Source organism: Lissotriton helveticus, chromosome 3_1 (genome assembly GCF_964261635.1).
Source record: "Lissotriton helveticus chromosome 3_1, aLisHel1.1, whole genome shotgun sequence".
Taxonomy (NCBI): domain Eukaryota; kingdom Metazoa; phylum Chordata; class Amphibia; order Caudata; family Salamandridae; genus Lissotriton; species Lissotriton helveticus.
Window position 1 is genome coordinate 1,366,917,887 of NC_136061.1, and position 27,670 is coordinate 1,366,945,556.

The 27,670-nt window shown below is 44.2% G+C and overlaps 1 protein-coding gene across 2 annotated transcripts in view; it reads left to right on the forward strand.

The window, feature by feature from the left end:
• Positions 1 to 27,670, forward strand: part of SLC35F5 (solute carrier family 35 member F5) — a 786,684-nt gene that overhangs the window by 351,681 nt on the left and 407,333 nt on the right. For both annotated transcript variants that reach the window (XM_078682012.1, XM_078682011.1), the window contains one exon: positions 5,905 to 5,992. In XM_078682012.1, coding sequence (XP_078538138.1) covers positions 5,905 to 5,992 — 88 coding nt within the window. The remainder of the gene's footprint in view (positions 1 to 5,904; positions 5,993 to 27,670) is intronic.

A 27,670-nucleotide genomic window follows, 5' to 3' on the forward strand; every position in this document is an offset into this window, starting at 1 on the left:
GCTGATAAGACCTTAGGGGGTAAACCTAAGGCTCATTCCACCAGGGGCAAAGCTGCCACGACTGCTTTGCTACGTAATGTTCCAATTGCAGAAATCTGCAAGGCGGCCACTTGGAAGTCGGTCCATACCTTTGCTAAGCATTACTGTCTGGACACAGATGCCAGGACAGACGCTCAGGTTGGGCAGGCTTTGCTGCGAAATCTGTTCGCACAGTAGTGGTGTTATTTCTTTTTTCTCCACCGCCGCTTTGGTGTGGGGATGGGCTTGCCATTCTATTCACTAGATTATGACTATACACAGAGATCCCCTACTACAGAAGGAGTAGTTTCTGTCCTGTAACTCCAGTTCTGTAGTAGGGGTATCTCTGTTATAGTCATAAGCGCCCGCCCTCCTCCCCGGTGGAGAGAGATGTTCATGTAAGGAATGCTACAGGTCTGGCGTGTTACGCCTTCAAAAAGAACTGAAAGTAAAAGGGACATGCAGTGGATTCTGGGATACTGTGAGAGTCCCGGAAAGTTCTCATAAAGGCACAGTATCCTGTTCTGAGCCACATAATGGCAGCCTATGGGGCTTGTCTGTCCACTTCTTCCTCTCTATCATTCCAGAGGGTTTTGCTGGTAAAGGCAAGGTTTTTTTCTGTGGAAAAATCTGGACAGGCCGTGCTTTTGTGGATTTTTGGTGGAATTTCTAGTTGAAGTACTGGACAGTGTAACCTGTGGATATAGGCTGCATTATCTGTCTTTAAATTCTCTCTTAAGTGTCTGTGCAGTTCTGCATGTTTTGACAACTTAAGAGATTATTTTTGATTGCTCCGGGGTCCACGCACATGGGCGGGACTATTCACTAGATTATAACTATAACAGAGATACCCCTACTACAGAACTGGAGTTACAGGACCGAAACTACTCCTTCTTCTGCTAAACTGCCACTGTGACTTCTCCATTGACTTCCATTGGGCAAGCAGCTCTGTTCCTACTCTGCACACAACCTTGGTGGGGTTCCTGGGTACTTACCTTGGGGTCATTCTTGTGCCCCCGACTCCGTTGGGTCTTCTGTTCAGTCCTCATCTGCAGTTCGCTTTCAACTTTCTTAGTATATGGTTTGGTCTCGTCCTGGAATCTAAGTCTACAGGATGTCATTCCCATTCTACAACAGGGCTACTTTATGGCCACACTGGACCTAAAGGACGCTTACTTCACATACCCATATACCATGCTAATCGCAAATACCTCTAGGTACCCTTTTTCAAACTACTGCAACTACTACACGCCAGCCACCACTTCTGAGGAGGGACTGCATCATAGTTTATGCTGAGCATGTGTATCTACAGCCACACATACCATTGAACGGATTTTGTTACCCTGTAAGCATCTGTTTGTGGCATGTAGCTGTATATTCACCATTGCAGTTATGTTTTGACACATCTCTGATAAATTCACATTTTAGCATGGACATCTATTTTTTTTACACATTCCTTAAACTCCTTTCTCACCCTCCTGCGGAAAAACAATATAACAAAGGAGTCGATGCCCATGCGCAGTATCACTGAGAAGAGGAGTCACTCTACCTCGTGACTCAAAACCAACTCTAGATGGCAGGACTATGCAGAGCATGTGAATCTACAGCACTACATGCCACAAGCAGATGCTTACAGGGTAACTAAAATAATGCTTCCTTCTCCCCCCTCCCTCCCCCCCACACTCAACACCTGTTGTTTGACGATTACAGGATGTTCTGCCCACAAGGCAATCAATAACGTCTGTCCAATGGGTGTTGGCTATTATCCAACATGCTTATTGTCTGGAATTTATTACCACACTTCCAAACATTCCACCTCACACTCACAGACTCTTAAAACACCAAACACTACTCAAGAAGGAAGTTCAAGCTCTGTTGCACAAAGGAGCTATGGAATCTGTCCCTCTACAACATCAGGGATCAGGAGTATACTCCCTGTACTTCCTAATCCCAAAAAATGGACGGATCTTTAAGGCCAGTCTTTGATCTACTGGCCTTAAATCATTACATCCCTTCAGATTATTTCCATATGGGCACTCTCCAAGATGTGATCCCACTTCTCCAGCAAGGCGACTTTCTGTCGCAAATTACTCAGATTTGTGATAGCAGACAAACATTACCAATTCAAAGTGCTCCCATTCCGGGAGACTACTGGACCTCAAGTATTCACCGTATGCCTAACAATGGTAGCAGAACATCAATGTCATCCTGTATCTCTATGACTGGCTTATCAAAGTCTGCACTCTTCCTCTTTGCCAGCAAAAGACTTAAAATACCATAGACCTGCTCCATCAACTAGCCTTCAACATCAATGTCCAGAAATCTTATCTTCAACCTTTACAATAACAGCCGTATCTGAAGGCTATCCTAAACACAAAACTGGGATTAGCCTATCACAATACAGCAAGAATCAAAAGCTGCTACCATGTTTCCAAGTGAATCAACAGTTGACAGTTTGAACTGTCATGTGCCTACTGGAAATGATGGCCTCATGCATCGCCATAGTGCCATATGCACGACTACACATGCATCCGCTACAGGAATGTCTAGCACAACAGTGGTCTCAGTCACTGGGTCAATTAGAGAATCTAGTGTTGATACACAGCTGCAATCATCGCTCTCCGCAGTGGTGTAACACAAACCTGTTAAAGGTGTGGTCTTTCCTAGACCCTGTTCCCCATATTATCCTGACAAAGCATGCACCACTGACATGCTGGGGTACTCACTTACCGAATCTCACAGTCCAGGGACTTTGGGGCACCAAACCCCAGGGTCTCCACATCAACTACCTAGGGCTGTTCACCAAGCGTTGAAAGCGTTCACATCTCACGTGTTCGGCAAAGTTGTCTTAATCCGGACAGACAATATGACAACCATGTTGCAAAAACAGGGTGGGGCACAATCACTACAGTTATCACGCCTAGTCTCAGACCATTTGGCATGGGGCTCTACATAACAACATTCATTTGTTAGCAGAACACCTTCCGGGACCAGACAATGATTTTGCCGACCTCAGCAGAATGCAGCAACATGTCCATGAGTGGGATCTCCACCCCCATCCTCCTCCTTTACTTCCACAAGAGGGGGATTTCCACAAAGAGATCTGTTTGCAACTGCGGGCAACGCAAAACATTCCCAAACTTCGCCTCCAGGTTCTCACATCCACTATCCAAGGGCAATGCTCTGTGGATGAACTGGTCAGGGATATTTGCCTGCACTTTTCCACTACTCCCTCTTCTACCAATTCTTGTTTGGAAGGTCCGGCAAACATCACTCATACTAGTGGCTCTCACAAAGAACCAACAGCTTTGGTTCACATCACTACTGTGATTATCATTAGTTCCTCACAATAACCTTTCCTCAACCTGGACCTTCTCACTCAGAACACAGAGAAATCTGGCACTCAAATCCCAAGGAACTCCACCTAGCAGTTTGGCTCCTAAGGTCACAGGAATCAATCTTCCACCTGAACATATGACCATTCTCAAAGAAGCTCACAAGCCTACTACTAGAGCTTTCTGTGCAGCTAGATGGAAAAGATTTGTATGTTACTATCATAATAAGAATACCAATCAATTTAATGCTACAAAACGAAACATTGTTTGTTACCTGCTGCATCTCTGGCCTTACATTCACATCCATACATATACATTTGGCTGCAGTGGCTGTCTAATTACAAAATATATAAAGCCTGTCTATGTTCAAGGTGCCAGCCATCAATGCTTTGATGGAAGGTCTTAAGAGTGTTTCCACCCCGGGTTCCACCTGCACCTAGCTGGAATCTTAACATTGTTCGTACAAGACTTATGGGTCCACCATTTGAACCACTACATAAATGTTCCCTTCAATTTCTTGGAAGGTCGCTTTTTTAATTGCCATTACTTCACTCAGACTTATTAGTGAGCTCCATGCACTAACCTTAGAAGAGACTTTCTTTCAGCTCCACAGAGATAGTGGTCCTCAGCACCAACACAAAATTCCTTCCAAAGGTGGTCTCTCATTTGAATTACCTGTGTTCTTTCTTCAATCAGACTCAGTTGTGGAAAGGGCTATACATACATTAGACAGAACTAAAGACTTTCACAAAACCAAACAACTCTTTGTTGCTTTTTCACCCCCTCATAAGGGAAAGCCCATATCCAAATCAGGCATTGCCAAGTGGATAGTTAAATGCAGTCAGACCTGTTACGTTAAAGCCAAAAAGACTTTACCTACACCCCCTAAAGCACACTCTGCTCACAAAATAGGGACCGCTGTGGCTTTCCTGGGCAACATCCCAATAGCTGATATATTCAATGCAGCTACATGGTCTACACCACACACTTTCACTAAACATTATCGTGTGGATGTTCTATCGCGCCTACAAGCTAATGTAGATCAGGCTACATAGGCACTTTCAAACAACTGCAACACCCACAGGTTAGCCGCCACTTTGGTAGGCACTACTATACCGTCTATGCAAAGCATGTTTATCTACAGCCACACATGCCTTGACTGGATTATGTTACATACACTGTAAACATCTGTTCTTGGCATGTAGTGCTGTAGATTCACATGCACCCACCCTCCTCCTCATACACTTGTGGCCATTGCAGTTTCTTTACCTTTTCATATTCATGGACATCTCTTTACTTACACCTACTTTACACTCCATTCTCACCCACCGGCGAAAACCAATCTTACAATGGAGTCGATGCCCCTGTGCATTTTCCCCAACAGGAGGAAGCCCTCTACCTCGTGACTCGAAAGTCTTCTTTGAAGAAAAACAACTTGCACACATCTGGATCCAACACTAGATTGCAGGAGCATGCGAAACATATGAATCTACAGCATTAGATGCCAACCACAGATGATTACAGGGTAAATAACATAATCCTTACATTTCATGAGCAGAATGTTCTTCTGCTCCTGCAGGATCTCCAGTAAAGTCTTATGAAAACTAAAATTTGGTTCAGGACCTCTTTGTTTAAATCAAACTAAAGTCGTATTGTTGGGCATTAGAGGGTGCCTACTAAAGTTCTGTTCCTACTTGGCCCTAGTTCATCTTAATACATACACAGTTACTTTAGCAGATCTCCCTTTTTTAAGAAGAAGGAAACCTGAAGTTTTAGGATGAGACCAGACCTAAACAGTAAAACCACATAAATTATGTACAGTGTCATGCCAGAGAATAATTGAGTTCCAGTTTTCTGAGTACCTTGTTGTTTTTTTAGGGATAAGCTGTTACTGTCGCACCAATTTCCAGTCAAGCACAAGCATATACTGCCAACAGCAGTTTGTGCTGGATATTACAATGCTGTGCTAACTGGCCTGCATCATCACTGAAGGCCATAAGAGATCTTGTAGGACTTGTGTCCTGTCCAGGAAAGTGTTATAAAATTGGAGCGGTCCTCTAAGTTGTTAAATTATTTTAATTCATTGTTCACAGGGTATTTGGCTTTAGGAGTGCATGACTATGTACATCAAGTACCCTCTTCAGCAGTAAAGTTGTGACTAGAGAGCAAATAAAGGCTAACCTTTACTACTAGCACACTACACAGGTTTAGCCTCCATGGAGGAAGGCTTTATAATACAAACTTAGAAGCATAGCACTACTCGTGAAACAAGATAGAAAAAGTTATACTTGCAACGTTCCCTGAGAACTAATTATAACCGCTTCTAATGAAGCACTAATGTGTTAGATTAGAACCTTACCGAGCTCTATTAGAATGTTTTTTCCAGAAATCAATTTCAACCAGGCTAGCAAGAAGTATGTTATTTCTGTTTGTGACTTATCAGCAATCAAATGGATTCTTGATTATATTAGAAGTTATGATCTAAAAAATGTCTGATACTGTCACCCTCTATTTGTTTTTCATTTATCTTTTACTCCTCTTATTCGTACAGGACTTTTTACTTTAATACTTGCTTCAGTGTTTCCAAGCAACAGTGGCGACCGATTTACCCTCTCCAAGTTGATAGCAGTTGTTTTGAGGTAGGAACAGGAATCATTTATTTTTCTTTAGCCGCATTGTCTTTCAGCAGATTGTCTCATTAATTTGCTTACAGTGGCTATACAATCAAAATAATTCAACACTGTTCTCTTTAGTTATTCCTGCATCACCAACAATCACAGACTAATATGGATTAAAAAATGCCTTGTTGTTTGACAATGTCTTTGTGAGATTTCTACCTATTATGCTATAATTTGCAATATTTAGTCTATCTTTTACTTAAAATGTGGGACTGATGAGGTACAGAAAAAAGGTAAATCAGTTGTATTTAGTTTGACACTTAAGATACGCGCTTGAAGTGAATGGCTTGTAGCAGAGAAGCTCAAGTAGAGTAGTTTAGCCAGAAAGGAGACGATTCAGCCTTGAGCATTCTGTTACTTTATTCAAGATGGTAAAACTACTTCATTAAATACCCAACATGCTTCCTCCTTTGCCCTACTCACTGTCTTTACAGAAGTGGCAGAGAGGGTGAGGGATGGAGTTTTACCATGAGTAGAAGTGATGCATGGAGCAGCTGGACCTCTGTTTTGAAAAGAAAAGGCAAGTTAACATCTCGTTTTGCATCTGTGTGCTCAGTTAACTGAATATTTTGTAATTGCTGTAATCTGATTGAGGCTTCTAACCATAGATTCCTTACATTAGAATATTTCCAAGGTGTCAGACTGGATCTAGAATTTCTTTTTCAGTAACCCTGCGTAGTGGGTGGTGCCTTCGGGTTGATGTCTGAGACGGGCGCAGTTCTTATATAGGCGCCACCCCAGCGCTCGGACATCAGTTCTTTTCTTTCTGTGCCAGTCAGCAAAGATCTTGAAATGCTACTTTCTAGTCACTTTTTGGCTGAGTTTTTTCAATGTTTTGTGGAAGCAATTTTTTAGATCTTTCTCCTGGTGTGCTTTGGTATGTCTCCAATGAAACCAACAGATTTAAAACCCCATGGTGCCTGTCATAGGAAGAGGTCTGTGACAGTCATACATTTGGAGTGTTTATGGTGTTAGGAGCAGGACCACCACTCTAAGACCTGCGATGACTGCCGCAGCTTCAATCCAGAGGTGCTGAGGGAAATGTTCCCTGAATCTTCTCGCCACTGGACGTTGGACGACCCTGTGACACTCTCGATTTTGGTTGTGCAGAAGGTTCTGGGACGCTCGCAGAACCACTCCTGACAATTGTCATTGCACTCAAAATTGTCGGGTAAGTCCCACAAGCACAAGAAGTCTAAAAAGTCGAAGCGCTCTTCGACTTCTCAGTGCCGGTCCAAGTCAACGACTGCGTGGGAAAGATGACACTCTCCAAGCCTCTGCCTGGCTCCGGTCCATGCCTCAGAGTTTTCTGGAGCTGGAGTTCTATGAGGCCATGCACCTCTTATTTGGGTGTCCTGAACCCTCTGGAGTGCCTTCGGGTTCGGGGGAGGACACGGACTGGTTTTTCTCCAGCAGGTTTGCCCTCAATGCCAGTCAGCTCCCAGGTATCAGGTGTTTTGTCCAGAGCGACTCCACCCACAAGAATGTGACCTTCCTCAGAGCCTGCTCACACTGCTGCCGAGGCCCCTCAGCAGAGCTGGCCACATCGTCATTCCCGACTCTAATACAGATCTGGATCGACTCCAGCGCTGGCCAGTATCATGGCCTCCGAGTTGGAGACAGTGCCTTTTACTTTTGATAGTCCTAGAGATGGAGACAAATAGGAGGAGTACGATGACTCTTATTCCTTTCATCACCCCCCTAGATGAACCAGAGGACAACTGGTATGAAGACTAGCGGATGCCAGTGGGTTAGACACTTCATTGGACACTGACTTAGTCTCTCCTTCTAACATGGCTACAGAGGAAGGGGCTTCCTTTGCAATGGTGGTGCACAGGGTGGCTGAGATTCTGGACCTTCAGCTGCACTCTGTGGCAGTAATGATGAATGTCTTGACAGAGGTGCTTCCGTCGGAAGTTTCCCCCTCTGAAATGCTACTTCCATTTAATGAAGCTCTTACTGACGTCCTGCTTGAGGCCTGGTTCAAACCTTACACAGGGGCTCCTGTACAAAGGACAATTGCCTGCTGCCATCTCCCCACTCCTGGGGACCCCAGTTTTCTGACCCAGCACCCCACCCTTGATGGTCCAAGCTTCCATCCCCAGGATAAACCCCGATGCATCCCCTACCTCTCTACTGGATTGAGAATCCAAAAGGCTGGATACCTTTGGCAAGAGTTTGTTCTCTTCTGCCAGCCTAGCCCATGCGGTTGGTGAACACCATCTGCCTTTTGGGTCTGTGCACACACGTTGTTTGGGACTTGGTTGCACAAGTGCTGTCTGTGGTTACGGATGAGTCCTGAGCCCTACTCACCCAAACCACATCAGACGGATGAGATGCAGCACTGTTCACCATCAGATATGAACTGGACACAACCAACTCACTGGGTAGAGCGATTGTTTTGTCAGTGGCCCTTCAACACCACACCTGGGTGAGAACCGTTGGCTTTTTAGGGGATGTCTATCCATCCCTCATGTACATGCTGTTTGATGGCTCTCTCCTTTTTGGCAAAAAGGAAGGCTCCGTGTTGGAGAGCTTTAAGGACAGCAGAGCTACGGCCATGTCTTTGGGCCTCTTCATGGCCCCCAACCAACCTCATTTCTTCGCCCATTCCATGGCTACGCTAGGCCTGTCCTTTCCCATCCAGTCACCGAGCTCAACAGGCTTCCCAACCTTTTTGTGGCCATGGACGCGGTTCCCACCGTGTGGAAACATCAGCCAGAGGTTAAGTCACCCCTGATGCCCCCCCTCCCCCGGCAGCCGCCACCTTTCAAATCCCTTTTGTTTGTCTTAATGCCAACACCAGATCCGCCATCACCTACCCTCCTGGCAGTCCATAACATCAGACAAATAAGTCCTACAGATTGTCCAGAAGTGCTACTCCATCCCCTTTCTGTAACTGTCCCCACCCATGCCACCCACTTATGACCGGCTGACTATCTATCCTTGCTACATCAGGGTGTTTTGGCCAGAGGAACCATCAAAAGGGTGCTTGCCTTAGAAATAGGTTGTGGTTGCTATTCTTGCTACTTTCTAGTTTCCAAAAAAGATGGAAATCTCCGCCGTATTGTAGACTTGCACCTTCTCAATACTTGCCTGAAGAAGGAATATTTTCAAATGTTTACATTTCCTCTGGTCCTTTCTGCCATGGACCCTGTAGTCTGGATGATTGCATTGGACTTGCAGGATGCCTATTTCCTCGTCCCCGTCCAGCCTGCCCACAGATGTTTCTTGCGGTTCACGGTGGGCATTTCAGTGCACTGTGCTCTCCTTTTGGCTTTATCAGCATTCCTCGGCTGTCCACCAAGTGATGGCGGTGGTTGCAATACATCTGCGGCGGTCAGGGGTTCCAGTCTTCCCTATGGATGTCTGTTGAAGGCGGGATCGCCCCAGGCAGTTGTCTCCCACCTCCAGTCTATGCATTTGTTGGAGTTCACTATCCATGTGCCTAAGAAGGGGAGTATCTGAGAGGGACTTAGATACTCCCCTTCTTCAGATCAGGTCTGCACACAGTGCAGTTTCCAGCCTCCTGAGGGCCGAGTCCAGTATATTCAGGCTTTGACACAGATGTCTCAGCCTTAATCCTGGATTTCGGTGATACTGACTGAGGATTTTGAGCCTCATGGACTTCTGCATCCTGCTAGTGACACATGCCCATTGGCATATGCATGCTTCTCAATGGGACCTGAAGTTTCAAGGGCACAGCATCAGGGAAATCTCTCTGACCTGGTCCAGCTCTCGGAATGAACTGCTAAAGACCTTCAATGGTGGCTGATGAACCACGATTGGGTCTGTGGCAGAACCCTCTCTCTTTCCCAACTGGAGTGGACTGTAGTGACCGATACATCACTCTTTGGGTGGGGCGGCCGTCTGGCAGAGGTGGCAATCAGAGGACTCTGTTCTCTGGTAGACTCCAGACAACACATCAGCCTGTTGGAGCTTCAGACAATCCATTTGGCATTGAAAGCCTTTCTTCCTTCGATCAGGGGAAAGCTGGTGCAGATATCCATGGGTAACACCAGCGGGGTCGTGGACCCTTTGTCTGGAGCCCTGCACCTCTAGACATGGCTGGGATGCCTGCACATTTCCCTAGTGGTTCATCACCTGGCGGGCTCTCTGAACGCCAGGGTGGACAAACTCAGCTGTCGATGCATAGAGCATTACGGATAGCGCCTTCATCAGGGGTGGTACAAGGTCTCTTTCGATAGTGGGAAGGGCCTTGGTTTGATCTGTTTGCCACTGACGAGAATGCTCAATATCATCAGTTCTGAGTTTCCAAGGCGACTGTTGCTCGCAGATGGTTTTTGTCTTGAGTGGTTGTCAGGCCTCCCGTACACGTTTTTGTCAATACCACTCCTGTCCAGAGTCCTCAAGAAGATCAAGAACGACAGGCCCAATGTCATTCATGTGGTGCCAGATTGGCAAAGAAATTCTGGTATTCTGAACTCCTAAGCATGAGCTTTAGTCTTCGGGAGGATCTTCTGTCACAGTAACAGGGCAGAGTACTGCACCCAAACCTGCGCACATTCCACCTGCGTGCTTGAAGATCGAGCGGTGAAAGTTGATGGTCTTTGACTTCCTTTCCAAAGTCTGTAAATTTATTCTGGCAGCTAAACGTCCCCCACCAAGATGGTATACTCCTGCCAATGGGACACGTTTGTGGCATGGTCTGCATCCCAAGATATTGAGCCTCTTTCTGCCCCCTTATCTCGAGTTCTATTTTTGTTCTTTCTCTGGTCCAGCAGGGCTCTGCTCTTGGCAGTGTTAAAGGTTAGATGACCACCATTTAGGCGTTCCTGCAGTTTCCGGACAAACCTTATTTGTTTAAGTCATCTGTTGTAACTAGGTTCCCCAAACGTCTTCTGCACATCTTCCCTTCCAGGCCATTAATCATGCCTCAATGGGATCTCAACCTGACCTTGACCTTTTTTATGTGCTCCACCTTCGAGCTGTTACACAATTGCCAACTTCATTTGCTTGCACAAAGATGGCTTGTCTAGTAGCCATAACGTTGTCCAAGAGGGTCAGTGAACTGCAGGCTTTATCTGTGTACCGTTCTTATACATTTCACCCAGACAAACTGGTTCTAAGAACCCATGCCTCCTCCTTTCCAAAGGCTGTGACACTTTTTCATGTAGGCCAAAATATCTCCTTGCCTGCCTTTTTGATCTGCTCATTCTTTTAAAGAAAAGGAGAAACTCCACTGCCTGGGCCCAAAAGAGTTGTCATTCTACCTTGATCGTACAAAAGAGTTCCGGGTAGACAATCAACTCTTTGCTGGGTATCTCAGGGCAAAGTAAGGAAAGGCAGTGCAGAATCGGACTATTTCACAATGGATAGTGCTCTGCATAAAGATCTGCTACTCATTGGCAAAAAAGCAACCGCCTGAGGGTTTGCAGGCTCATTCCACCAGAGCCAAGGCTGCGCGACGGTATTAGCTTGTGGAGTTCATGTCCTGGACTTCTATCAGGCAGCAACGTGGGAGTCCCTACATACGTTCACAAAATATTACTACCTGGATTAGGTGTCTCCAACCTTTTCTGTAGTGAGAGCTACTTCTGATCGGTGAAAATCATTGTCAGCTGCTGAAGGTTAAGCAGTTTGTGCATTATTACCAGATGCCCCCATGCCCAGCTTAATTGACTTTAAGCCTAATGTCCATAGAGGCAGATACTATGGTTTGAACAAAATACTTTGACTAAGGGCACTATGATAGGGCTGCCATGTGTCATTGAGAGCGTAGTCTTTGGGAATGTATGAACATGTGTGCATATGAATCGGATATATTTGTACAGGTGACTGAAAGACTGTGTCATATGTACTTGTGGCACATGGTATACATTTCAACATATGTGGCACCGTTGCATTTGTAACACAAATTGGAAAAAATTTCAGAACATGGAACATTTTTCTGCACTTTAAATTCCTCCCACTTAAAGTAATGGCTGTATTTTTCACTTCTAAATATAGCACTGTGTCAACATTAAACTGAAGAGTTATCTCCCTATTCCAAGTTTCTCGTTTACAAAACACCAAGCATCTTGCTCCCAGTGGCCTGTAGACATGGTGCCATATTAATAACAGAAAATACCTTTGTTTGAATGGGAGGAATTTTAAGTGAAGAAACATGCTTCATAAAACATTAAGATGTAATTGTCTTAATTAAAAGGGGAGAAAGACATTAATACTTAATATTTTATAGTAAGTCTTTTCTTCACTTTAAAATTTTCCATTTGAAAAAAAGTTACTATTTTTCAGTTATAAATATGGCACACTGTCTTCTGGACACTGGTAGCAAAATACCTTCTGCTTATAAATGTGACAATTTGAAATGGGAGAAAATTAAAAAGAGGAGCTAAAAATTAAGGTAGCACCTCGTTTTCATTTTCTCTCTTGTAAAAGCATTCAGAAACATCATTTTGTTCCCATGCTCCAATATTGAGTCAGCAAGGACTTTTATTTAAGAGTTAAAAACCTCAGTGCTTCACCTCAGTGCCCCAGCCTGGCCTATAAACCTGACTGAGAACTGCTCGTCATCAGGCTCTGGTATCTGCAGCCAGATGATAATAATGTAAAGTAAACATAGCCTTCCCTTAACTTTAAAAGAAAAATGTGACCCTGTGCTTATTTAAAAATGAACTCAAGGCTGCTCGATTCTCTGAAGGTGTGTGGGAGCTACTGGTAGCTCACAAGTAACTCGTTAGAGACACCTGGTCTGGATGGTCAGGTTGTGGTAAATAAATAAATAATACCTCTCTTTTTGACTAGACATATATCATAACAGATAGCTCAATAAATAAGAGTCAAGATTCGAGGTAGTAGGAGTTTTGCAGGTTTAATACAGCATAAGGACAGGACAACCTGCATAGGAATAGGATGGCAGGGCCCAGCAGCTGCTGGGGCTGGATCTGGGATGAGCGCGCTGACTTTTAATAACAATACATGAGCATATATACATAACGCAAACACATAGCATTACATTGCAGTAGGCGTAGCAGTGGGTGGAGCAGAAGGCGTGACGCGTAGCAGTCGCGAAAGATAAGGGCGAAAAGAGGTGTAACAGGGCGTATACATAGACATGTGATGCAAACGTAACAGAATATGTCATGAATAGGGCGGAAACCATGGAGGGGGCTACCTAAGGAGCCGGGACCTCTAACCTGATGGTGCGCGCAAACTAGCAATGACGTATCACTAGGAGAAGCTGGGGGCTATGAACTCTGTGCTAGGAGCAGAGACTGAAGTCTGGAGAGTCAGGGCGACATGTACCTAAACAGTATCTAGTATCTGATGTTTAGAGAACATGTTGATATAAACTAGAAGTCAGGAGAGGAAAGGCTGACTTGATTCTAAGACTGGACCATGCATTATTCTACATGTAGTACGTGATGAAGAATATGAAATGACCATTAAATACAGTATTTCTCTTACATGGAGCCGTGAAGGCTAGACAATGACGGAAACTATTGATGCGATTCAGTAGCTTAGGAATGCAGAGAAGGAGGACTGAACTGATAACTGGAATCATAACATATTCTTGGCAGACTCAGAGACTGAGCCAGGCTGGGCCGGGCACTGCGAGGCAGGAAGTAAGTGAAGGGTCGAGGATACAGGTGGGGGCTGTATCGCTCCTCAGCGAAGTTTCAGGAGACAGGAGCTGAATCTGGTGTCCAGGCCCTTTTGAGGCCTAGAAACGGGGACTTTATAATAGAATAACGTGCACACTGAGAAACGTGGCAACGTAACTTTACATAGGCCTGATATTCGTAGTATTCACGAGAACTAGAAACTGGCATATTAGAGGTGGATACAACTGTAATTGCGTCATTAATCGAACATAGGGAATGCATATGCATATTTAATCATGCACACATAACATATGATGGAGGAGGCGTAGGGACACAGAACATGGCAAAATTTACTTTTCCACATTCCCTCCTTGTCACTACGTTTCATCAGGAAACATCAATTTTCATGATACCGTCTATCATTTCATACAGTATCATTTGCTCGTCTCGAATTATCCTGGAACGGGATTTAGAACGGGGCTTGGGACTAGGAATACAAGAGGTAGCACAAATGCCGCAAATCGCAGGGCCACATTGTATACAGAGGCAGCAGCTAAATATGATCGCTACTGCAATACCTAGAAAGGACAAGACTTTCCATCCCCATGCGGAAATTATATTCCAGAACCAACCGGACCATGTCCAGGTGCCTGGATCTTGGTGTATCAGATGGGCAATTTTATGGAGTCTGGTTATAGCTGAATAAACAGACGGCGCGTTATTTGGAATGAAAATGCAGCAACTAGATCCGATGACTCTACAGGCCCCGCCCCTATCGGCCAGTATGACGTCAAGGACGAGACGATTCTGTAAAACGACAAATCTCATAGCAGATTGCTCTTCGGTTAAGTTACTTAGAGCAGAGGCAGTCTCATTTACTACAGCTTCAAGAGTTCTTGTTAACCTACGGATTAGCTTACTATTCTGGATAGGTCCTATAAAGAAAAAGAAACCTCTGTTGAAATCTGTATACTGTTCTAGAGCAGTTTCAGTATAATCGACAATTGGGGACTCCCTTCTATGTCTAATGTGTACTAGATGTGTATTTCTATGATAATCAGGTGGGGCTAGGAAAACTGGTGGCAGTAGGAAGGCAATGTAACAGGTTCCCTCCCAATCGAGGGGCAGACGAACATATGCGGTTTGACCACAAATAAAATAAGAATGACGTGAAGCTTTAAAGATAGATTTCCCACTGTCACTATACTTGACAATAGTAGTACAATCACTATGTCCTACGTGTATGGAACCCTTATTTCGGACACATAATTCGCCTTTGACTGGTAGTACTGAAATAGCAGGTAAGTCTGGAGTAGTATCAGACTGAACATTCAGGACCATAAAATTCGACGAATAATTACCTAAATTATACACTTCATTTTCTAGATCTAACCCTGTTCTGTGGGGAAGACCTTGCTTGTCTGGAAAACATGTATTGTTAAGAAAAGACATATCTGTTGAGGATGACGTTAACGTGGACCATGCTCCACACGAACCATTATGTGAAAATGGATAAGGAAAAAGTGGCAGGACTCCCTTCGGTGTCTGGAAAGGGGGGAGTCGACCACACACCCAACAATTAGTGGCATTGCTGGTCTGGTGTGAGTAATGTAACATGCGGATGAATGAGTTATTTCGCATGGCGAGGCGGTAAGAGAGTTCATGAGGAGGCAGATCACTAAACGTGTGCTCTACTGTAGCATTAGCAGACTTATTTACATGAAGAACTGGGAAATACAAGAAAAATGCATAACTGGTGCAGGAAATCATAATGCTGAGAAACAATATGAAACATAGAAAAACGATACATCGAATTGAGTTTTGACTAACTCTCTCACTATGGGGGTCTATTTTATACATTGTCAGAAACAGTCTAACCGTTTCACCTAGGGGAGGACTTAGACAATCAAACTGACTGACTTATTTTACTAGACCGGAGTTTTAGCTTGTACTCCTGTTGCGGAGTTTTCTCTAACAGGGGAGGGGTTGTAGCAATGTCTTTTGCGGGACAGTCCTTGAGAACAATGCTTTGGCAATCCTTCAAATCCTGGGAAATGTTCTTTAAGACGGGTTTCAGTCCATTAAAAAGTTTAATATGAGAAAGGTGCACCCAGCCTTTGCGTCCTTCCAACTTCACGGCTGTACGGGTGGTGAGGAGGACCTGTCGGGGCTCTTTCCAACGAGGCTCCAGCGGACTTGATCTGTCAAAGTTGCGGACCATCACCATGGATCCTGGAACGATTTCGTGCGGTGCCACCTCGGTATTGTCTGGAAATGCGGCAGCAACCTGTGAACGACATGAGTTGAGGGCAGACATCAAGGAAGCTAGGTAATCTGTCAGCATATTACTTGAAACATCGGTAATACTTCGGGGTCTAGGAGTACCCCACATGTTAGGGGGGCGGCCGAAAACGACCTCATACGGGGACAGACCTGATCTGGAATGTGCGACCATGCGCATATAAAATAAAGCGACTGGCAGAGCTACTAGCCAGTCCACACCTTTTTCTTTACATATTTTTGCAATTCGGATTTTCAGAGTCTGGTTATGTCTCTCTACGAGACCGGCTGCTTCAGGATGGCGTACACAATGAAACTTCCACTGGTACCCTAACAAAAGGGAAACATGCTTCATGAGTTCAGATGAGAATGGCTGGCCGTTATCAGAATATACGACTCTAGGGAGTCCATAACGGGGGAAGAACTCACGCACCATCTGCTTGGCAGTGGTCGCGGCTGTGTAATCTGGAACTGGATATGCTTCTGTCCATCTGGACAAAGCGCATACAACTACAAGGACATACTTGAAACCTCGACATCGCTCCATCTGAATGTAATCCATCTGGAGGACTTCAAAAGGGTGGTCAGGAGGCTGGAATCCACCTTGTTCCACCGGGACACTTTTACCTGGATTAAACTGGCAACATATCATACAGGTACGGACTTTCTGCTTGGCTGCAGCTCGTAAATGCTTGTTGAACCAAATGTTCTGGATACTGTCTAACATAGCTTTTTCTCCTAGATGTGCTGGACTATGTGCGGTATTGATAATGACTTGAACCATAGAGTCGGGGAGAAACCATGTGGCTCTACCCTTTGTTAACCATCCTTGATCTGTCTGGACCCCTCCTTGTTCGGACCATTTCTTGATTTCTTCGGGAGTAGCATGTAACTGGATATCTATGACATCTTGTGTAGGGTCCTTAACTGTCATACATGTAGTCGGATCTGGAGTATGTGTCTGTGTCGGATTAACTTGAAAGTCTGGAGTCTGTGCTGTGAGCTTGGCTGTGCGATCTGCTAGATCATTACCTTGGGAAATAATGTCAGTAACTTTCGTATGTGCTTTGCACTTCATGATAGCGATAGATGTCGGTAAGTGTATGGCATCTAACAGAGCTTGAATAAGGAGACCATGCTGAATCTTGGTTCCATGAGAAGTCATGAAACCTCTCTCCTGCCAGAGCACTCCGAAGTCGTGTACAACTCCAAATGCGTAACGTGAATCTGTGTAAACATTAACTTTCAAGTTCTTGGCGTGTATGCAGGCTTGTGTCAGAGCAACTAGCTCTGCTGCTTGAGCGGACAGGGTGTCAATACGGTGTGTTTCAATAACTTCGGTGTCAGTAGTCACTGCATACGCGGCGACTAGTTCTCCTGTACTAGTTCTTAGGCATGAACCATCCACATAAAGTGTCAGGTCGGGGTCTGGTAACGGAATATCTGTCAGATCTTGTCTTGGCTTTGTCGTGATGTTAACTACTTCCACACAGTCATGTGTGGCAGAATTCGAAGTAACTGATGGTAACAGTGTAGCAGGGTTCAGGATGTTGCAGCGTCTGATTTCTATGTGTGGCTGGAACAATGTCAATTCATAACCTGTTAAACGTGCAATTGTCAAGTGCTGAGTTTGTGTTCGATTCAAAAGAACTTCCACAGAATGTGGAACTTGTACTGTCAAGGTATGTCCTAAGACTATGGAATCACTTTGTCTGATAGCTAGTGCTGTGGCTGCAACTGACTTGAGGCACGCAGGCAGAGCCTGGGCTACAGGATCTAATGTGCTCGAAAAATAAGCACAGGGCTTGTATTGTCCTGCTTGATCTTGTGTGAGAACAGATAATGCTGTACCTTCACGTTCAGTGACGAAAAGTGTAAAAGGCTTACTGTAGTTCGGTGTCGCTAGAACTGGAGCTTGGCATAGGGCTTTCTTTAACTCATTGAAACTAAGTGTATGTTCAGATGTCCAAGGGAGAACAGTCGATACGGCTGCCTCCTGTGTCGTTAACTGTATCAGTGGTTTGGCTAGAAATGCATACTGAGGAATCCATTGTCTGCAGTAAGAAGTAAGGCCGATAAAAGCACGTACCTCCTTCTGGGTCTTGGGCTGAGGAAGACTCGCTATTAACTGGATACGGTCTGGTGTCAACTGCCTACCCCTCTTGGACAGTAAGTGTCCTAAGTAGACCACTTGCTGGACACAGAATTGAAGCTTAGAAGGGGACACCTTGTGCCCCATCTCGGCTAGGAAATACAAGACTGTAAGTGATGCTCGCTCGCAAGCACGTTCAGAACGGGCTGTGATCAGTAGATCATCGACATACTGGAGCAGGGCAGTGTCAGTTGGCATGTGAATGTTGTCTAGTTGTCTCTTGAGTGCTTGACTGTAAATACTAGGACTTTCTGTGAAACCTTGAGGAGCTCGTGTGAACATATAGCTCCTTCCATTTAAACAAAATCTGAAAAGGAACTGGCTGTCTGGATGAATAGGGACACTGAAAAATGCGTTCTTGAGGTCTATGACAGTGAAGAACGTGGCTTCGGAATCAATGGCCGTTAATAGGGAAGAGATGTCTGGGACAACTGGGTACTGCGGAATAATACACTTATTAAGCTCTTGTAGGTCAATCACTAATCGATATACTGGGGGTGCATTTGGATCAGTACGTTTCATGACTGGAATGATCGGGGAATTACATACATTGGAGTCAGTTTCTACAACCACTCCTTGAGCCATGAGCTCGTCAATAATTTTGGATAAGGCTGCTACAGCCTCAGGTGGCAATCTGTACTGTCTGATTCGTGGTAACACTACACCTGGCTTGAGAGTCACACGATAGGGTGTGATTTGCATGTAACCTACATCAGTTGGACCTTGCGCCCATAAGTGCTGCGGAACATTAGACAGTCTTGAATTAAAATCTCGTAATACATAGTGACCCTTGAAGTCACGTAGGAACAATCGTATTCCCTCTGGGGAACAGCATATAACTGCACCTAACTCTTTCAGTGTTTTAATGCCTAATAGGTTTTCTGGACATGATTTAGTAAGTAACAGATCAGTAGTGCGGGACAATGGACCTACTTCTAGAGTAACTGGCTTTGAAATCTCATTTACGATAGGTTTTCCTGAAAATCCAAGGGAAACATTTCTTGAGCCTGAGAGCGGAGCCCCTGGAACTTCGGCGTGACTAATTGTGGTCCTACTTGCCCCTGTATCAATCAAAAACTTTCTGTCTTTCCCTAATACTTGACTGTGAACATAGGGACCTTCTTGATCTACAGGTATCTCGATGAGAGGCAAGCCTACCTCCCTCTCTAGGCTGTTTCATGAATATTGCTGATACTCTGGATACTCAGACTGTGCATACTGGTACATCTGCTGTGTAACGTGCTGTGTTGCAGCAATAGGCTGCGGTGCGGTAACTGTCTGTTGTGCATTCTGTGGCTGAGGAATCTGTGAAACTTGTTCTTGTCTAGGCGGACGTGGTCTTTCTTTAGTCTTACCAGTAGCTATGTTGTGTTTAAGAACTGCACACTCATTTATAAAATGACCTGGCTGTTTACAATAATTGCAATTCCCTTTAACGGGAGCTGCAGGATGACTGGCTTGATTCGGACCCCTCTTCTGACTGTCTTGAGGAACAGATTGTGCAACTAGTACTTTCATTTTCGTGTCTTTCATACGTTTTCTTTCGTGTTCTTGCTCTTCTCTGATTCTATTCTGGTGGTATTGGAGCATCTGCAACATCTGGGACGGGGTATTAGCTTGCCAGGTACTTTCGACTTTTAAAACTCGATTTTTAATTTGTGGACTTGAATTCTCGACTAATTTAGTAACAAAAAGGTGAGGGTATGACTCACTACTCGTCTTGAGGCCACTGTTGATGCTGAAACATTTTTCAAATCTAGAATAAAAATCACTAATATCCTCGTCTTGCTTCTGTTTACAGGCTGAGATTGCATCCCAGTCTTCTTTTCTAGTTGTCAATAATCTGGGTAAAACTTGTATTAATAATTCTGGTAATTCTTTACATTTATCTCCAAGACCGATACCTGGTACTCGTGCCTTGTCTTCAGCTTCTAGAACTGCCCAATCGATCTTTTTCTCTCCCACCTCCCATTCTTTTTCCTTGAGCTTTTCATACACCCCTGCGGGCAGCAGAACCTTTAACATTTTAATTATATCTGGGTATGTGTATTCTCCCATACGGAGCATGTCTTTTAATTCTCTATGGAACCCTGCTGGATCTTTGTCATGACAGGGAATTAATTTCTTCATCTCGAGGAGTTCCATCTTTGTAATTGGAGTGTAAACAAACACTCGCTGCATTTCGCCACCCGTTCCTTTAACTGGGTGGACTTCTCGTAACGGATTCTGTCTCTCCATGTAAAATGGTTTACTTTCTGGAGGTGAGACATGAACAAAATGCGGGTTCAGAAACGTTCTATATTTGTGACGCTGTTCTAGAGTGACACTAATTAAGTCGGTACCTAAACCTTTCCATCTATACTGGAGTAACTCGTTCAGGACATCATGTAACGGGCCTGGATCAGAGTGCTGACCCTCATACAAAGTAATGAGGTGCTGAATCATATACATACCCACCAGTCGTTGCTCGGCTGGGGGCATTTTCAGAAACATTTGTGCCACTATTTCGTCTGGAAAAGTGGTAGAATCAGTAATCCATCGGACTGCTGATCGGGCTAGTTCTTGTTCATGCATGGTACTTAACTCACTGTAACCGATTTGTGATTTCAGAATGTGATCGGTAGCTTGGAATACTTGTTCTAGTGAACCTTGTTCTGGTGCTGGAGAATGAAAAATAGACTTGTGTTCTAGGCGTAAATGGCGATCTGGAAATCTAGATTTTCCTACATACGCTATTCTGGCGGGATTCTCGTCCTCTACCTCTTCAGTATCAGAGTTACTTTCTTTCTCGCTTACTTGTGCTGCTTTACGTTGTTCGTGTATCTTTATTATTTCTCTACGGATTTTCTTGTACATACTCTCCATAGCACCGACGGTCTTGTGCTTACCCTCGGCTATATTATCACTCCACCATGTCAGGGTTCTCATTTCGGCCGGATCTTTAGACGGGTAATCTTGTTCTCTTATTAGACAATTGATCAGAAACTTTAATATCATGAGCTGGATCTCGGCTTTCCTTTGAGACATGGCCTCGCTAATACTTTCTGGATCATCCCCTGTACGGATGAAACGATATATTCTGTCTAGATCTTCTTTCATATTCGGTAAGGTGACTAGATACTCGGCCACCTTTCTTACGCGGAATGAATATAAAACCATATTATCCTCGCCTGGGACTGGATCATAGCCGCATTCGGCAAGGGATTTTCTTATTTCTGCTACAGTCTGATGTCTAGGCGTACGCTGTGACGCTTGTGCATGTAATTCGGCTGTCGTTAAACGCTTGTGTGGCGGCGGGGTTTGAGGAGTACCTCCCCCTGCGGCCCCTAAACTGGAGTCTAGGTCTACTGAGGCTCTTCGTCCTGGCAGAGTGGGAAATGGAAATGCAGGCTGGACTTGTATGGCGGGCTGGACCGGGGGTACCGTAACAGGTACTCCGGTGTCTGGAGAAGCGGGAAGTGCCTGATTTACAGGGACTGGCGGAGCGCGAACAGGATTTGCATATTCTGGGACTGTGTCGTCCAAATAGGACGAAATAAAAATATCAGCTGCGGTCTGTTTGTGACGTAGCTTGGTCGGAACTAATGGTGGCGGGAAATTACTGGATGCCTCTGGGGTCGCTTTTGGCAAGCCCTCGGCAAGGAGAGGATACATACCCCTAATAAGGGCATGCCTCTGTCTGTCTGACTGTTCGGCTTTGACTTGTTCACCTATCTCGATTAGTTCTTTTTCTTGTGCTCGTTCTAAGGATTCTCTACTTAATTCTGACTTTCTGATTTCCTTTTCAGTTCTTTTATGAGCTTCTTTGCGCCATAACTCGATGGCATCTTTCTGTGACTGTCTGGCTTTCTTTTTCCATAATGCTTCTTCTACTCGCATGATGCATTCGGCATCCCATGTACCCGATACGGGCCATCTATACTTTTCTTCTAACTGTTTGGTATACTCTACCCATAAATCTAGATACAATATGGCGCTTATGCCATGCTTCTGATACATAAAGTGACCTGGACTGTCCCTCGGCGGAACAGGAACTGCTTCTTCTAACAAACCTTTTCTAGTTCTTAGCTGACGTAATCTCGAAAAGAGAGACATTGTAAACTTGAATCGGAACACAATACAATACACGAGAAACAATAACAATTTGGAGAACAATTCAGGCATACCACGACATTGGAAATACATTGAACAACATCATAACATAACAGTTCGGACAGAATATTACCTGGAATACTGAAAAACAGAAACACAAGAATTTCTCGAGAACGGAACAGACTAGAGTTACTGGATGCACTGCTGAAACAGTACGGAACATACCGGTCCCATAAAGGGACGCATCAAGACCCGTGTCCAACTAGGTGAACACTTCGTTTGTGAGTCTGTGTACCACCAACCCACGGACCAGAGTCAATTTAGATTGACCCTGTCTAGATACTACCCCAGTAATGGTACTCACCGGGCAGCAAGAACGGAAGGCCTAGGATCGGACTGAACTGCTACGACGACGGACGACGAACTTCGGACTTCAGTTACGGGTGGACCTCCGGATACCTCGGACCTTGGACTCTCGGCTTGGGCTCTGGTCGGGACTCACCGCGTTCCTCCACCGCCTCGTCTGGATGCTGGACCGCCTCCTCCGTCTCCTCCGTGGGCCTGAGGGATACTTGAAGCAGAAATATCTGCCGGTGCACGGTATGGTTCCGTCACGGCTGCAGAGGGTCAGGGGGCCGGCGTGGCTTCACCGGCGCGTGGGGAAAGGGCAAGTCCCTATTCGGGCGCCATTATGTGGTAAATAAATAAATAATACCTCTCTTTTTGACTAGACATACATCATAACAGATAGCTCAATAAATAAGAGTCAAGATTCGAGGTAGTAGGAGTTTTGCAGGTTTAATACAGCATAAGGACAGGAACAGGACAACCTGCATAGGAATAGGATGGCAGGGCCCAGCAGCTGCTGGGGCTGGATCTGGGATGAGCGCGCTGACTTTTAATAACAATACATGAGCATATATACATAACGCAAACACATAGCATTACATTGCAGTAGGCGTAGCAGTGGGTGGAGCAGAAGGCGTGACGCGTAGCAGTCGCGAAAGATAAGGGCGAAAAGAGGTGTAACAGGGCGTATACATAGACATGTGATGCAAACGTAACAGAATATGTCATGAATAGGGCGGAAACCATGGAGGGGGCTACCTAAGGAGCCGGGACCTCTAACCTGATGGTGCGCGCAAACTAGCAATGACGTATCACTAGGAGAAGCTGGGGGCTATGAACTCTGTGCTAGGAGCAGAGACTGAAGTCTGGAGAGTCAGGGCGACATGTACCTAAACAGTATCTAGTATCTGATGTTTAGAGAACATGTTGATATAAACTAGAAGTCAGGAGAGGAAAGGCTGACTTGATTCTAAGACTGGACCATGCATTATTCTACATGTAGTACGTGATGAAGAATATGAAATGACCATTAAATACAGTATTTCTCTTACATGGAGCCGTGAAGGCTAGACAATGACGGAAACTATTGATGCGATTCAGTAGCTTAGGAATGCAGAGAAGGAGGACTGAACTGATAACTGGAATCATAACATATTCTTGGCAGACTCAGAGACTGAGCCAGGCTGGGCCGGGCACTGCGAGGCAGGAAGTAAGTGAAGGGTCGAGGATACAGGTGGGGGCTGTATCGCTCCTCAGCGAAGTTTCAGGAGACAGGAGCTGAATCTGGTGTCCAGGCCCTTTTGAGGCCTAGAAACGGGGACTTTATAATAGAATAACGTGCACACTGAGAAACGTGGCAACGTAACTTTACATAGGCCTGATATTCGTAGTATTCACGAGAACTAGAAACTGGCATATTAGAGGTGGATACAACTGTAATTGCGTCATTAATCGAACATAGGGAATGCATATGCATATTTAATCATGCACACATAACATATGATGGAGGAGGCGTAGGGACACAGAACATGGCAAAATTTACTTTTCCACAAGGTTAGTCGTTAGGGGCATTATGCCCTTTTGATCCTGCAGGACTTTTTGGTCTAATCTGTTTCGCACACCCTTCCGGAGTGGTATTGCTTGGGTATCTATTCTTTAAGGTATCTTCTGCTAGAAGTCTCTAACAGATGAACAAGTTATTTACTATCAGTAACGCCTTATCTGGTAGAGTCTATCTAGCTGCAGATTCCTTACCGACCCTCCCATCATCCCCACCCTAGGAAATTATTTTAGTTTATGGTCACCCTTCTGAGAGCCTTAGAAATGCACAGCAGTGTGTCTGCATCCTTCGTGGCTCCGTGCTTCTGGTGTGGAAAGTTGTGAAAATAAACCACTGTCAGTGTGCTGTGGTTGTGCCTATATAGGCAATACTTATGTCACTTCAGTGCGCCGATGCAGAGCTAATCAATACTTCTTACTATCATACACAGGTACTGCTTGAACATTTCAGAATCCATTCTGATACCTGGTTAATATTCTATGGTAGGGAATCTGCTGCTAGAAAGAGTCTCTGCCAGAAAAGGCATTACCGCAGGTAAGTAACTTGTGCATTAATGCAATGTCAACATACACGTAAATCCTTGGATGCTCTTTTATTAATGCAATAGAATGTCCGCATGTTGGACTAGATTCTTAATTTGAATTATATGGGTGCCTGAGCAGTTGTGTGTGCTGAAGACCGAGCATGTTCTTTTTTGTAAGGATGAAGAGCTATTAAAGTATGTTATGCTATCTGAGTTTATAGAACATCTCTTACCATTAGTTTGTAGCAAAGCACTTTCTTAATCTAAGTATTTTTGGGGTTTCCATGGATCGGTTGTGTATGGTTGTTTGGTTATGTTTTGTTATGTATGTCTAATAGAGATTTGTTAAGTGTCAAGTTTATTAATGGTTATGAGATTGATCCTGCTACAAATCTTTGTTGTGTTGCATATGGATGGGTGTTTCATTGACCAAAGTGGTAGATTGTTCATAACCGACCTCCTCAAGTGCATCACTAGCCAAGGTGATTCAATGGTGTGCGCATAATGGTTGTCTTTTTCTTTTTTTATTAACTTCATCTGAATGGTATTAGGTTGCATAATGGTCTGGTGCAGGGTAGACCCGTTGAGTTGGCAGTGTTTTGCCAGGTAAACATGGCTTTGGTTTTGTGTGCATGAGTTTCAGGAGCTCCTTCTACAGGTTTTTTTTAGAAAGATGATTTACAAGTGAAATTGGAAACGTGTTGTATAGTAAGTATTTTTGGTTGTATGGTGATGTTACTTTTCTGTTGGTAGACGATCGTAGCATTTTGGAAATGTTTTGGGTGCCTGTGATGTGTAATGTTTGATGGTAGTGGTGTGTCTCTTGCATGTGGGGGATGTTTGCAGCCTTGTGATGGCAGACTATAGGGCATATATTAGCCATCTTTTGGCTGGGCAGGAATATAGGAACAGGTCAGGCAGGGGTAGGCTGATCATTAGAGAGATACAGATCAAAATATTATGGGTGTGAATGTTTGTTTGTGTATTTTGTGATGGAAGCTAGGCCGGTAAGTGGAATCAAAATTAAAGCTAGTCTGTTACAGGGATAGTGGGCCCTGTATAATCCCAGGAGAATAAGGGCCAGATGTAGGTAGCCAAATACCGGTCGGTAACGGCCGATTTCGGCCGTTACCGACCGGTATTTGGCTTTTGAGATGTAGGTGGGTCGTTATTTACAGAATCGGTATATTTTCCGATTCTGTAAATTTACAACTTTGGTATTTTACCGAATCGGTAAATATACCGATTCTGTAAATCCATATGTAGGTGGCACAGTTTGCAGTGCCACCGGCCCTTAGGAATTCTTATTTTACCACCTAATCCTATTGGGTGGTAAAATACTGAATTCCAGTGTACATGCACATCTGTGCATGTACACCTATGCCATGTGACACACAGACATGCCCTTAGGGCATGTATGTGTGCCACATGGCACACAAGCCTGCAATTGGGGTGCTACAGGGTGTCAAAGTGACACCCCGTTCCCCCTGCCAGGATTCGGTATTTACCGATTCTGTAAATACCAAATCTGTATTTCCCATTGATTCCTATGGGCTTCAAGGCCCATAGGAATCAATGTGAAATACCGATTCGGTATTTACAGAATCGGTAAATACCGAATCTTACCGAATCGGTAATTGAAAAATAAGAATTACCTACATATGCCTCCTTCCTATTTACCTACTCTTAAATACCGAATCGGTATGATTCGGTATTTAAGAGTCGGTAAATAGGAATTACCTACATCTGGCCCCTAGTGTCTAATGCTTCTTCCCATCCATGGTCAGTTGCCTCGTCCTGACTGATAATTTATTTGAGAGGCACTGATGGAGCGAGATAGAAAACAAAATTTTGTTTAAACTCGCAAAGTCACATTTCCATAACATGAATAAAATTATTAATGATTTGTGATATGTCGTACTAATACAACTTAGATTAAACTTTACACGTGGGGGGACTAACATGTGTGCTCATAAACGTGCATATTTGTTGCATCTTTTTGTTCGTGCAAAATAATAAAATAATTTATTGTTTTCGTTTTTGTCATTACTAACTGCTGCAAACTTAAAATAAGCATGTGCTTGTTTTGCTTTTCCTTGTCTGTGTGATGTCATTTCTACTATTCTAGGTGCATATGGGTCTCATAGAAATACGGAGACTGGTAAATATAAACGCTGCTTTATTTGTTTGCAATGGCTAGGTAACATTTTGATTAATCGGGTGGGTTAATTAATTAGTAAACCATGGGGTGGATACAGAATCTACATTATTTCTTACATTAATACTTTTCTTGTGTTTGTTTTATACTAGAAAACATAAGTTGCCTGCTTTTGGGCCTAGTTATTTGAGCCGCAGAAAAAGAACTGATCTATAATTCTGCAGAAAGTCACGAGACGCCCATTCTGAATTAAAACGTTTATTGAAGCTGCATTCACTAAGCAAAAACTGATGAGCTGACATCATTCTGTCGGACATGGCCAAGGTCGAAAGTGAACTTTTTGTCAGTCCTTAACTTGGCATCCGCGGAAGTTGTACTGAAAGGCTATGGAAGCTGCGAGGATGACTTAATACAAAGTTGCAATCGCAGGAAGTTTCTGGCTTCACGTGGAAGAGACAATGGTCTTTGTAAGACATGATTTTGTGGAACTTTTTAAGAATCGGGTGACATGTCACTTGTCACTCTCAGCCAATGGGACGTCGAGGATTTCTGAAAATTTTCCTTTGCTAGTTTAGTTAGCGTAGAAAGGTATAAAAAGTCATGCCCTTAGGGTTGGGCTGGCTGCTGCTTTCTGACTTTCCGATGAGGGTGATGTGCTGCTGGACTTTGCGTGGAGCACGTAAGAATCCTCAAAGATCTTTACTTTAATTTCTGTCTATTTAGCTCAGTTAGGGAAATAGGTTCTAGAAATGCTAAACTTTATATAATTTCTTTAAAATTGATTCAATTGCTTAAATTGTATTTTTCTCATATTTCTTACCATCATGCTTGCTTTATTGCAAATAAATTTCATTTATAAAACTTTCAACTTATATACCATAAAATAGAGAATAAAATCTTACTTTTGACAAACAAGCTGGTCTTGGTTATTCAGAAGTGTAGGTTACCTTTAGCTAG